The sequence below is a fragment of the Adelges cooleyi genome, unplaced genomic scaffold (assembly GCF_023614345.1).
Source record: "Adelges cooleyi isolate 19-005CV unplaced genomic scaffold, UGA_ACOO_1.1 ACOO_flye_CR_arks_rails_tigmint_CR_PRNA_397, whole genome shotgun sequence".
Classification (NCBI taxonomy): Eukaryota; Metazoa; Arthropoda; class Insecta; order Hemiptera; family Adelgidae; genus Adelges; species Adelges cooleyi.
This window is the reverse complement of record NW_026096075.1, coordinates 1-14,375: the sequence shown is the minus strand read 5'-3', so window position 1 is coordinate 14,375 and position 14,375 is coordinate 1. Positions and strand designations below refer to the sequence as shown.

Here is a 14,375-nt window from a genome sequence, read left to right as displayed (position 1 = left end):
GTACAAGCGGTATAATACCTCCAGATTGTTTAGGTATCGGTAATATTCTAGGCGTTTTGTTCTTTAACGACCCCAATTTACTTTTAGATTTTCTCTTCGACACCACCTTTTTTGCTGCAGCCAAAGCTGTTTTTACCAACTGCATTAGGTTTTTCTTTCCACTACAGTCAGTGTTCATATTTTGAATCGACTTTTTGGCTGCGCTTACTACTCCACCTAGTCCACAACCCATCCCCATTTTTCGTTTACCACGCATAGCTGTCACCGTTGTCCAAGCAGCTAACTTTTCTTTAAGCCCCGTATCTTTCGACTTGAAAATCGCCCACGCCTTTTCCTGTAATATTCTGTCGGCCTCGTGACGATCACTGAACACGTCACTTTTATCGTAAGCAATATCGTGTTCTCTACAAGCGTTATCCAATCGATTGATACCCCGTTGACCGGCGGCCAGCCTTTGACGTAGACGAGTCCCGGGTCCACAAAACTGATAACCAGGATAATGCAACTCTACCAGTAATCTATTTATAATAGAGTTTAAAAGACCCGAACCTTTGTTGCTCTTTAGCTTTCGAGACGAAGACATCATATGTTCATTTCTTTCAATCGACAGTCATATTTATACCATGCGATTTGTTGAACAAGATCATAAACTCCCTATTGTCAATGCAGATACAATAGACGTCAATAGTGTGGTATCAAAACACGGTCCTCTTCTATCAAACACTATTCGCGCCCTAATAGCTGGACCATCGTCCTGTGGTAAAACCCAATTGATCTTTACACTGTTGACTGCAGACAATGGATTAAAATTCGAAAACGTATACATTTAATCCAAGACTTTGGGTCAGGAAAAATATAAATTACTCGAGCAAATTATTCGTCAAGTCGATGGTGTAAACTTGTACACGTTTTATGAAAATGAAACAATAATGGTTCCGGAGAAAGCAAAGGAAAATAGTATTTTTATTTTTGATGACGTAATTTCTCAAAACCAACATATTATCCGTGAATACTTCTCACGTGGGAGACACAATAAAATAGATGTTTTCTATTTAGGTCAAAGTTATTCGAAAATTCCAAAGCTTTTAATTCGTGATAATTCAAATCTAATTGTACTTTTCAAGCAGGATGAATTAAATTTAAAACATGCTTACGACGACCACTGTAGTTCAGATATGACTTTTTCCGAGTTTAAAGACTTTTGTAGAGCATGTTGGAATCGAGATAAATATGGATTTGCAGTGATATGTAAGGATTTTATTAGAGATCAAGGAAGATATCGAAGCAAATTTGATACATTTGCTTTAATATAAAAGACCATGCTCGCAATTTATAGTTATCATTTGCACTGCAGTTACCATGACGGAAAAAAACAAAAATTTGTTATCAGCGTTAACGCAGGCCAAGGAAAGTATTAAGAGAAAGTATATAGCTCTGAAACAAGGTGAAGCAGATACAGAATCGTTAGTTACACAGAGTTTTAAACCAATTATTGATCCACTGACGAAAATAGCAAATAAAAACACGAACAATGGTGGTGATGACTACCAAAGTTTTGAAAATCGCGATCAGGTGTTTGATGACCCTGTATTTCAGTCACAACAAGCATCGAAAGAAGTATCAACCGCCATAACGTCGAAAAAAACGGATCATACTGTGAGCGTTGGTATGATATTAGATAACTGGTTAATTTCACCACAAAGAGATAAAATATATGGACCCAAACCGGTTGATAATAAAGGTAAAATAAATTTCGGTCATTCTGAAATGGAATTCGATAGAAATTCATTACAAATTTCACTTGATGGTAGACCATTTCCCATGACCGTGGGAATACTACAATTATTGTTTTCTAAAAACCCAAATAAGTATACAAAAATCGATACGAGAAATTATAAAAAAATGCTAGAACAATCATCAGCTCACTTAACTGTAGATGGTAGTCGGCTTAAAAGAACCGGTTCCAAGTATAATAAGATCATTTCAAAGATATTCCCCTCAGGCAGTGGTCTTTCCATGTCGCTGAATAATAAGAAAACAAATTACGTATATTGGAATCAGCCTGAAGAATTAATTACCAGATTACGTTTATTACATGCAGCGAGAACTGCAGGCAACTCAGGGGTCAATAATGAAATAGTTTCTATTTATGAAGAACTTTATGAGCAGGGTATTATAAAAACGATTCCACACGATGATACCGATAACTACTACTAAAGAAAGTATTGCTTCAGAACTGCATCGACCAGCTCGTAAAAATTTCACTAGGCGGAGAGTTATTTTGAAGGGGAAAGGTGATCTTTTGCAAGCCGATATTGTTGAAATGACCAGTCATTCAGTGAAAAATCGGAAATTCAAATATATTCTTACCGTCATTGACTGTTTTACGAAAAAAGCTTGGTGTTTTCCTCTGAAGACAAAAACTGGAGTCGAAGTCACTGCAGCCATGGAGAAAGTACTCATCCCCCACCCAACAACTCACCTTATGACTGATTCCGGGAAAGAGTTCTATAATAAGCATTTCATGGCTTTGATGAAAAAATACAATGTTAACTTATACTCGACATATTCCGCTCTCAAAGCTAGTATAATTGAGAGATTTAATCGCACAATTAAATCAAAAATGTACAAACAATTTACAGCTCAAGGTTCATATGAATGGGTTTCTATCTTGGATAGCCTCGTAGATACGTATAATAATACAAAACATAGCACTATTAGAATGACACCGAATCAGGCCGAGGCTAACCCGTCTTCGGTTGTAATACATGGTCGTAAGATACCTGAGCAGAAATTTCGCTTTAAAGTTGGCGACAGAGTAAGAATTTCTATGTACAAAATCATCTTTACTAAGGGTTATCTTCCTAGCTGGAGTAGTGAAATTTTCAAAGTAGTAAAAGCTAATCCTACATCTCCTCCTACTTACTACATAGAAGACTATACCGGTAAACCCATAGCAGGTAGTTTCTACAATGAAGAATTAAGCAAAACTCTATATCCTGATGACTATCTGGTGGAAAAGGTCTTACAAAAAAAAGGATCAAAAGTTCTAGTAAAATGGTTAGGATTTGATTCAACACATAACTCATGGATAGATAAAAACGATCTCAAACTATGATGAATTAATTATTCATAATGAAAAATAATTTCAATGATGAAATTAATCGATATTGTTAAAAATCGCATTATATAAAATATATTAAATAATGTATTAGTACATAATGTTCTCACTAGTTGAAAGTCTGTCGACTATATTTCCAAACAGTCATCATTTAGACCAATATGATGCAGTATCGCTCTCACGGTGGACTGACGATGTCTACATCCTATTCCAACGACTCCGGACCCAATTAAATATTAAATATATATGAATGTTTGAACATCGTTTGGATCGATACGAATTGGAGTCAGTACATCGCATGTCGCAGACGCAACCAGATGAACTAGAATGGGTAATTACCAATCGTTGATCTATTTTTACCGGGACGTTCAACCGCATTTGTGCAAAGCGTGTAAGTTTGAAGATGCTGAATGTTTTGTCAGTAAGTCCACATTGCCGTGTTACGGTTTGTATTTGACCGACCTGGATGATGATGTTGAACCGGACAGTCAATCGATGTTCGAAGTGATAAAATATAAGAGACAAGTATGCACAGCTTTGAACGCGCCGTCGAGAAAATCGTATCTGTCACTCGTGCCATGGCGTCCATGTCAGTTGCCGAGCCACATGCTGGGCAAAATTGTATATTCTAAAAAAATAGTCGGGTACGTGTCAATGAAAGCTACCGATTTTAACGATATTTTACATAAAGTTAAAATGACAAAGGATATTTTCTTGTCAACGTGTGAAAATTCATACGGTGTAAATTTTAAACCACTGAAAGAATATTCACCGTTTGCCCGGCTGTTCACTGCGTACGATGATGACGACTGGAATATCTTTTTCGTGGACAATACCGGACCGATGTCGTGGAAAAGAAGATATAATACAAACGGACGGGAATATATTTTGGATGCTCTTACATAGTCAAGATGGTAATCATCGATGAGTTAGGGTAATTTTAATATTAACACAGTGTATTAGTATAAAATAGTGATTAGTATATCGACAACCATGGACGTGTTTGGTGGTTCATTAGAAGGCAAAAAGAATAAATCAATCGGAAATCTCCAAGTTGGATTGCAGATGCTTCAAAATAAGGTAGACGTACACAATATTCTTTTCCGTACTCATCGAGCGGATATAACAAAATGTAGTGATACAATTACTGATATTCGAACTGCCGTACAAAAAATCGAATCTTACATTCAACTAATGGCAGCAAATATAAAATTCGATTCACCTATTTTAGTATATGATCAATACAGACTACAAACTGAAATAACTATTAGCGTTGAGGACAGGTCAGACGATTTAGTAGATAAGATTCAGGAATAAGAAGAGTTAGTAATATATTGTATTTAATCATGAAAAGTCGTGTTCTGTGTTGCTTGCTTATATAATATAACAACATAATTTATAATACAAGAATGGGTCGCTTGATACTTGATATGCAGTGTGTACTAGGATCTCATGGAAAATATCTAATAAAGGAATTATCGGCTATCGATACCGAGAGCTGTGCAGTCCAACACTGGATATTCAAATACTCAACAACCATGTTTCAAAATGCCAAGTCTCGTTCTATTAATAATTGGTTAGAGCGTCATTTCCATAAAATGAGTCTCACATACGGTGATGTAGAATGCGAGGAAATTGGAAGAATATTAAATTCATTACAAGCTCGAAACATTTACGTGAAGGGGGAACAAAAGAAACAACTTCTTTTGGAATATTTACCTGGTATAACTATTATAAATATGGAATTAATGGGCTGTCCAAGAATAGATGAACTCTATCCTAATGAAGAATTCGCTTGTTGTCTCTTTCATAAAGAACTGAATCCCAAGCTATGTACATTTTACAAAGTTTTTACTTTGAGAAAATGGTTTTTGGAAAATGTGTAAATAATATACTTTTTTAGTTTTTGTAAAAGATAATATTAAAATATTTATATATATATATATATATATATTGTAGAAAAATAATTGTTTACATTGTAATATATATTATATGATGTATACTTATATAATAAGAAATCTTTTTTATATGTATAAATAATAAATCGAATATTTTTTTTCTTTTAAAAAATTGTTGTTGCATTCTTATAATCCGCCTGCCTCTTGAAGTTCTCTAGAATAATAATAATAGTATGAATGAACATTTTTTTTAACTATCATTATTATATATTTTATTTACTTGATTTTATAATGACCAATCGCTAAAGTGTGAATTCTGTCATGAAGTATGATCCTCTTATCATCATTTCGGTTTAGTGCTAATTTCATTGTTTTGATGGTACAAATTTGATGTTTGAATGATCGTATAGATATATTCTCTCTGTATGGAGTATAATCGTAGCGATAGGATGTACTACCCGCTGTATTTAAGTCATGGTGAGCATACTCTACGGTCTTAAGAGCACAATTATGAGCAATCATTTTGGCTTCTGCTTTATTTAAACCGTAAATGTCCAAATCATCATCACTGTCATCATCGAAAAGACATCTTTTAAAGTCGTCAAGAACCATGTGTTTTTGAGTTACATAAGTTCTTATACCTACAAAAGAAAATAATTGTTTTCCATATAACCGGTATTTTATACATAGATATTATACTAATACAACAAGGTCAGAAAATAAAGAAAGTGGTCCTCAAACAGTATACGCACGTGTATACCATAGGTTATGTAACGCATGAAAGTTTTTAATTTTTAATGAGATATTATAAAAATATGTTGTGAATCTTAACAGCTTTAGTAAACCAAAGCAATCAGCATAGGAATTATTTCGATTAAATCATATATTATTAGAAATCGTTTATATTATATTATTATATTTAAACACTATCATATACTTATCTACCTGTTTTGAAAAACTGACGCCTTAACCCACTAAGCCATTAAGATTCACAAATTGTATAATGTATTTTATACCATTTAAATAGTAAACTTTTTATTTTATTTTTAATAATTTATAATACCTTTAGCTTTTATTTTTTCTTCTGTATTCCATTCTGTTTCCAGAGACTTATAAATGTTTTCTTTGCTGAACCCGTACAATTTTGATCGCAATGCAATTATCTCATGCATCGTAAGGCCAGCTAATTCATCAGTGAATGTCCCCGGAACTTTTTTGCGTTCTACTGAGTAACATGGATGATCAGGTGGTAAATTTGACGTATCCATCCGATTTAAAAGTTCTGGTTTTTTTCTGACATCTTCATAAAAGTCTTTGGTCTTTATTAAATATATAAGTGAGTCTAAGGGGAACAATTTATCATTTTATTTATAACTAAATACAGCTATTCTTTATTATTATTCATATTTAAAAAAAAAAGGTACCTGTATCACCATAAATGAATTCAATAGCATCTTTAAAATGCTTGCGCATAACGTTGTAATGGTAATCGTACATCAAAACTTTGCTTAGTTCCAGCACCGCAAAACCTACGTATACTGGCTTACAAAAATGTATTATCTTATTCTCCAAAGAAATAGCTGCAAGGTTATCGTTGTATGTAGTGCAGTGCTTAAAGGTGGGTTTGTTTATTAATTTTTGAATTCTCCGAGGATTGGAAACAAGTTCAATCTTGACACGCTTTCGCATCGATTCCATCGTTTTACCTACAATATACACACAACGTTGGATGTATCGTAATATTAACTATATATATTTTTTTTAAATAAATTTATATATATATGTATATTCAAACCAAATACAGCGTTGTTCATCAACTTGAAAAAGTTTTTTTCAAAATCATTTAATGCACATTTTCGCTTTTGAGTGTTTAGATCAATATAGGAAGCAAGCCAAGGTGATTGGCGGAACTGTAAAACTCTATGTACCTGTATTATTCATAATATAGGGTTAATTATTTTAAATTATTTTTTTTTTAAGTATAGAAAGTAGTTTTTTTGTTTTAGAATTTGGTGGACATTTGAGCTCGGGGAGGAATGGATATTCGTTATGATCATTGTGTAAGCTGGTCGGATAATTCACATCTACTTCAAAAAACATGCCCACTTCAGACTTTTCCGTCATCGAGTCCAAACCCTTCAGTGCTTCCTCCCCACTTCCGGCGTACCATTTAAAATCTGAACATGGCATGTATTGACTCATAGCATACCCATATAAATTTGTAGCATCTTGGTAAATCAGCCATGAAGTCGGATCGTTTGGATTATAACCGGGTGTTTTAGGGTTATTCGCTCGAGCCCATCGTGTGCAAGCTTGCACGAGACCTCCACGAATTCCATTTTCAATTAATAACTGCATCTCATAGTCACTCAATAAATCTAACTGTACCATGCTATGTTTTAACATGCTGTCAAAACTCAACCCAGGACTTGTAAAGTAGAACACGCTATCTAAATTATATGTACTCATACATAAGTCACGGAATCGTTCAAATACATCGGCAAGTGTCATTATATCCACTTTCATGTATATATCGCTGTAGACCCCCAAGGTATCACATTTAAAGTGATCCCATACTTGCACTGCATGTTTATAATCGTCTACACTAATATGATCAACCGTGAGTGAGTTGAAGAACTCCTCACGAGCTGGCAAGCTGGTGACCTCAAGTTTAGACCAACCGTCGACGAAGGTATAAGGAAAAACGCCTTTTTTCGTTACCAATGACATGTCTTCGGGGCAAAATACTTTGGCCGTCTCCCGAAAATTTGAAAGTCCTGCTTTAGCGAGATCTGCGGTCAATGTAGACAGACTTGATGGCATGAAACGACACGAGTCCAAAAATCGGATTGAAAAATTATTTTTGATATATTTTGTAAATGCTATATATTTTTCCTCGCTGGTTGGTATAATATTGATTGGTTTATCATCATATCCTAGTTGAGTGACGATATAGTGCATATCATAGCAGCTGAGGTTATGAAAGAATACGGGTAAAAAATTCGGTGTGCGAAGCTTGAGATTGCATGTGTTGCAAAGTGTTTGTCTGAATTTTCCACATAAATGATCATGGTCAGCTACTTTTTGATTGGAATCCGTAAAACTACACCGACAGATCTCACAACTTATGGCAGCTGCATGCCTCTGAGCTTCTTCATCAGTAAATCTAATAGCTGTATTCGTCTGAAGTAGCGCGCTTATATTTGTCGCTACTTCAACGAGTGCTTCCACAAAGCGTTTCGCTACTTCTACGGAATCTATCGTCTGCGATCCACGAAAACATATGGGTGTTAGAGGAATATTGTATCGTTTTAAAAGCTCTATAGGAATATTATCTGCAGCTTTTACATACAAACCCATATGACATTAACTTATGTTCATCGATAATTTTAGTGTTTCCGCCTTTGCTGCCTGAATTATTGGGTTTGATTAATAGAGCTTCAAAATCTGCGTACACGACAAACGGATGTCGAACTGTTTTGCCCCAAGCTTCGAATTTCAAAGTCGAACCTGCTTCGGGCATTACCGGCAAAATGGTTTTATGTTTGTTACATATCTGTCTGTGTTGATCGAGCGCCTCCTGACCTGATAATTTATGGAGTTTCGGACGAGTATCGAATCCTGTGAAACATTTTTTACAAAAAACCATTTTGCTATGGTTTTTCGTTTTTTGGCTATGTATCAACCTCGCGAAATTTGAAATATAGGTGAAATGACTTAAGCCCGTAGTTTCATCCTCTATGACCAATAAATCAAAATGATCAATTTTTTCCGAATTCGATACACGTAGCGGATAAACATAATGAGCCGGTTTGAATTTAGTATGGCCCGGTTGTTTTTCCAAACCATATACATTTATAGATACCGCAGGATTATCGATCTCGAAGATTTTAATATTTTTAAGAGGTGTTCGATATATAATCCTATTAAAATTATACATTTTCTCTAATTTTTTATAATTTTCCCCAACGTGATTTTTATTTCCCGATGACACGTGCTTAGCTAAAATGGCCCATTTAAAACATTCATTGTCCTTCAAGTTCATAGGATTAATGACCGCCTTTTTTCTTATAATATCTTCGGGTAGATATATATGGGATGATGCCCGTAACGGTGTAAATACATACACTCCCAGAAGTATTCCATCAATTGTTTGAAGGGAATAACCAGAGCCCTTGGCAACATACTCATCTTCTTCTTCGAGGAGCTTTGTAAAGTCATCAAGAACTGCAGCATTCAAATCACTCGCCGAATAAAGCTCTCTAGCAGACGTTTTAAAGCCCGATTTTCTGTTGTGTTTTCCTGCTGCGGTATACTATAAGTTGCTTCTAGTTTTAAATTGTATTTAATTGGATGAATTGACGCCATTGAACTTAAAAGACTAGATATTTGTGGTTTGCAGTTGTTTAAAAATTCATTATAATCTAATGTATTGTTTATATTTTTTTTATAAAACCATTTAATTTTCCCCTTGAACGATGACTCGATATGAATAAAATTATCCTGACCCGCGGTCGCCGCCATAGACATACGATCGGTTTTTTTACGTTTATTACACATCGTATTCTCATTATAATAGCCGGGTTCAATCGTAGTATTATTCAACAATTCCCCATCAGCCGTTTTTATTTTTTTAACCGACTGTGTTGTTGGTAGTGGGTCAGACGTACAATCTACACCTGTTAAATATTTACTTATTTATATATATTTATATATTGTTAAAAACAAGTCTTACCGTTACGAGGGTCAACAGTTTCACTTGGTGTCGTAAAAAGGGTGTCATTAGCCTGCGCGTTTGACGGAATATATGTTATTAAATTCGATTGTTCTTGTTGTTGCTGTCGCTGATTAAAATCTACGATAAAAATACGAAATTACGAATAGAATATTATGTTTTTTATTTTTTTTTTTATTTCTACTCACTGTTAAACACTTGTCCTATACCGTCAATAGCGTCATTAAAATCAACCCCATTTTTAGCAAGATCTATAATAGTATAAATTGTTTTTATGTCCATCGATTTTAATGCTTATTTTTAATAACTACTGTTTAAATAAATGTAATATATTTAATGCTTTACTTACGATGTACGGTTCTCACATGACGCAACAAATTTGATTTTTGACTAAAAACTCTATTGCAAGCGTGACAAGGAAATTGAACGTCAGTGTGTTTTATGCCATGTCTGTTTAAATTAGATTTGTTTGCAAACGATTTACCACATTGTATACACGTAAACATGATGACTTTTAGATAGTACAATTAATATAAATTAAAATAACACGGTTGTACAAAAATAATAAAAGTTTTTTTAAAAGTATTAAAAACAGCTATGAACGTAAAAGCGTAACATCGACTGACACACGACTAAACCATATTCTTGAATAAAACATTAGTGCGGGGCACTAGTTTTCTTTTCTTTATTTTAGAAAGTTGTTTCTTTTACATATTTTTTTAAAAGTAGGAGGAGAGAATATAGAAGGATAGTTGTTAGAATAATTTCTTAATAAATAAATGGGGTTATCTCTCAATGTAATAAAAATAAATGTTTTATTTTTTTTCATACAATAAATAGCTATTTACTTATTTAAATACATAATATTTCCCATTGTCTGTAATGTTATCACATACATTATTTATGTTTGTGAAAATACATAAATCACACTTGCAACAGTCATCTACATCTTGCATGGTTTCAGGTGATGAATTAGTTTTAGTTTCAAAATCTGCAAGTTGTTCAATCACGTTTTCATCTTCACGCTTAGGAGCCTGTTAATAATAATAGTAATAACACTTATAATGATTGTTTAGTTAAAGTATTATATAATAATGTAAAATCTATAATAACCTCTATTTCAGAATGTTTAAGTTCAACCCAAGCGTCAGCAACAGATTTCGCTGCGATTGATATAAGTTGGTTGATATAGTCAGGTTTATCGTTTGAGATTAAGCTAGAAATCGTTTCTTGACTCATTTTTTGTATGTAGCATACCATTTCATCGCTGTGAAAACTGTTTTTTTCTTTCCACTGAGAGTCTAAATATTTTACAAATATTTCGAGTTGTTCTAACACGATAAGACGGGTTACATACGATTTGTGGTAATATACTGCATTAACAACGTGTTGAAGTTCTTGAATTTTCAATAATTCCTCACGACAAAGTAAAATTTTGGAGTATGTATCACTTTTAGCCTGTACAACTAATAAATGCTGCCCACGTGAAACTAATTTTGAAATTATGAAGGATTCATCTGTTAACAGTTTTTTCATAACATTTTTTTGAAACTTTTTTTCGTAGTTTTCTAAAGCGGTTTGCTCAATCGACAAATTGGTCAATATTGTACTCATAGCAGATACTAATCTGCTAAATAAGATTATACCGACTGTCACATAACTTGTAGAAGTCAAAATATGTATTTTAACATTAAATGTCTCCTTCGGGTCTAAGCCGATTTGAATATATTTTCTACTACTATAGTCAATTGTAAACACCGTACAGTCTATTAACTCATGTGGCGGACGTAACGTACTATATTTTCTTTTTTTGTAAGTTAATTCATTTTTTTTTATTAAACCGGTCATTTTAAAATACTGAAATGTTGAACCGAAATAACACACAACGAACAGCACAGCACTCTATTAGACACTAAATATCATGAGCTACGGAATCCGTATCGAACAAGTTTTTTAGTACCCCACCATATGTAAATTATTAGAAAATAAAAAACATTCTTGTCGAGAAAGTTTGTTTAACCGATGCATATGTATTTTTATTTTTTATAATAACACAAGATTTAGCCTTGACATCTCCTGTACCTAAAGATTTTATTAAAAGAGTGGGGGATATATAACTTTTCTTTTAGAACATCATACTACAGTTAGTTGAAACGGTTTAATACGTTTTTCAAGTTCTACAAGAACAGACGACTTTATTTATTTACTCCGTACATAACAAAAAATAAGGTAATAATATATCTTCTTATAAAATATAAAAATATTTATATTACATATATATATATATATATACATATATATTTGTTTTTAGCATGGCTAGTTTCGCCAATTTACTCAAGTCAAAAGTTGAAGAGTCCGAAAAAACATATGCCAAATCAATCAGTATAGGCGAGCTGGAAGTGAACGCCAAATATCAGATAGAAAATGTCAAATTAATCGCCAGTAAATTCGGACCTAACTTCACGGTAGTACGCATGACGATAAAAAAAGATGGTCTAACATATGGAGTTTTTCTACCACAATCGTTCAAACTCACGGAACAGGAATGCGCCGAGTTTGAAAACAAAACAGGTCCGGTGTTTTTAATTTTTAGAGGCCGTAGACAGAATAAGTCATTCATTATAGACTTTGAGACATAATTTTTTTTTAACAGTGTGAAAACAAAATATCTAAAAAAATAATAAAACGTTTATACTATCTTATTTTTTGTGCTAATATTTGAAAATAAATACTTATAAAAACTATAAATTAATATGATTCTTGGAATCTTATGTTTTTTATGTCGATAACTTATTACTGTTAATACAATAATAATAATATTATAATGTTGAACCATAATATAAAATAAGTGTATTGAAATATTTTTAAACCTGTAAAACAAATGTATGTTTCTTTCTCATATTTATTTATTTGTAATAGTTTACGAGTTTTTGACAATAATATATTATTTTCTTTTTCTAAATGAGTGATTATGTTTTGTTTGTAATAATTTAAAAGAAAACTGGTTTACCTCACAGCGTATCAATAACATTATACTATCTAAGTTGTTATTTAGTCTCTGAGTTTTTACGACCGTTAAGTGGTGTGATTTTTATCACACACACACACACATACACATATACACAGACACGCATGAATGCATACATGCTGTGTTTTCAAGTTACGTATGGTTTAAACACATATATGGTAATTAATATTAGGCTATGAGTAAAAACAAAATGTTACAGTATTTTTTCTTTGTACAGAATATATTTAAGAAAAATATAATACATAAACAGAAATACTATCAATTATAATAATAATAATATAATAAACAATAACAATAATAATAATGCTGTTAACAATAATATGGTATATTTACATTTGTGTATATTAAGAAAATCTACACCGGGGGTGCATGACATTGAAATCTAGACACCTAATATTGGATATGATTCAGAAATTGGAATAAAGTAATTAAAATAAGCCCTGACTATTTCCGATTTTAGGATCAAGTCAGGGTTTGCGGCACGTATCAAATTAATATCTGTTAAGTTTACCCAGACCTCCAGTCTGGCTCCGCAAACTTCACATTTTTTAAAGTTTGTTAAGTCCAATATTAAGTGTCCTGGTTGGAAAGTTTGTTTCCATGTGACAACCCTTTCAAGATCCCCCTCCGAAGTGATAGCTCCATAACTGCAAATAGAAGCGTTTATGTCGCAAACATAGTACTTTCTTCTCGTGGTTCTCCCTTCTAAATTTATACTGCGAACAGTCCCACATTTGTAATTACTTAAGATAAAATTGGTGCCCCACATCTCCAAACATAATAATATTTCCCGAATTGAGAAACACCAAAAATTTGCCCGAACCATTCCCCCAAAAGATATTGGTGTTCTCGGAAGATTTAATAGGGATTCTACCGATTTATATTGGAAGTATCTATAGTATAATTTTGGGTGCTCACAAGCGATTTCCCTGAAGTTATCAACGTTGTACGCCCCGGCATAAATTCTCTCCATATTTCTGTAGCTGTTAGCCAAACCTGGGAATGACATTCGCCAACGTAGATCGCCCATTGCACTACTATCCTCTAAAGACCATTCGTCCAAGTAAGTTTCCTCTTCTCTCGAACATGGAAGTATGTTGGACGGGTGGATCGGTGTATAATCAGCGGTGTATTCACCAAATACGCGGGTTTCCACTATATTTAAAAACAGATATAATTAAATAACTAATATTAATCAGAAAATAGCGATAAAGTTTTATAAGTTTCATTGAAAAAAAATAAAATTACGTACGTTCTGATTCGCTTTCATCTTGAGAATCTAACGCTGAAGACGAACTATCAGTAGATTCTTGTTCTTGTGCTTCTTCTTCTTCTTCTTCATCTTCACTATCGTCAAATATATCACGCATATACCCCTCATTATCCATGACTCCTTCCGGCTCGCCAAATTGTTCAATAAATGTCTCCCGATCAGTTTGTTCGACTTCGATGTCCAATAACTCGTACTCGCCTGCAGTAGTTTTGTTAATAAAATAATTTGGCTGCATCTTTGACTTTGTAGATTTGAACTGCTAACAGAATTCAATAAACTTGATATAAATAAACTTGTGGGGGTGAAAGAATAGAAGGTGT

At 33.3% G+C, this 14,375-nt stretch overlaps 1 protein-coding gene across 1 annotated transcript; it reads right to left on the bottom strand.

The window, feature by feature from the left end:
* Window positions 1–5,196: 5,196 nt before the first annotated feature.
* On the bottom strand, window positions 5,197–6,528 carry LOC126841607 (uncharacterized). Its single transcript, XM_050578192.1, has 4 exons — window positions 6,444–6,528; window positions 6,083–6,361; window positions 5,300–5,660; window positions 5,197–5,233 (listed from the first exon to the last, which is right to left on the bottom strand). Exons 1-4 carry the CDS (start codon window positions 6,514–6,516, stop codon window positions 5,206–5,208), a joined length of 741 nt encoding a protein of 246 aa, XP_050434149.1. The 5' UTR covers window positions 6,517–6,528; the 3' UTR covers window positions 5,197–5,205.
* Between the last annotated feature and the right edge of the window lie 7,847 nt (window positions 6,529–14,375).

Coding starts and splice junctions, on each gene's coding strand:
- LOC126841607 (XM_050578192.1), bottom strand. CDS start 6,516: ATGTACGATTACCATTACAACGTTATGCGCAAGCATTTTAAAGATGCT. Junction 6,362..6,443: donor ATTCATTTATGGTGATACAG/GTACCTTTTTTT, acceptor TGTTCCCCTTAG/ACTCACTTATATATTTAATA. Junction 5,661..6,082: donor AGAAAAAATAAAAGCTAAAG/GTATTATAAATT, acceptor TTTCTTTTGTAG/GTATAAGAACTTATGTAACT.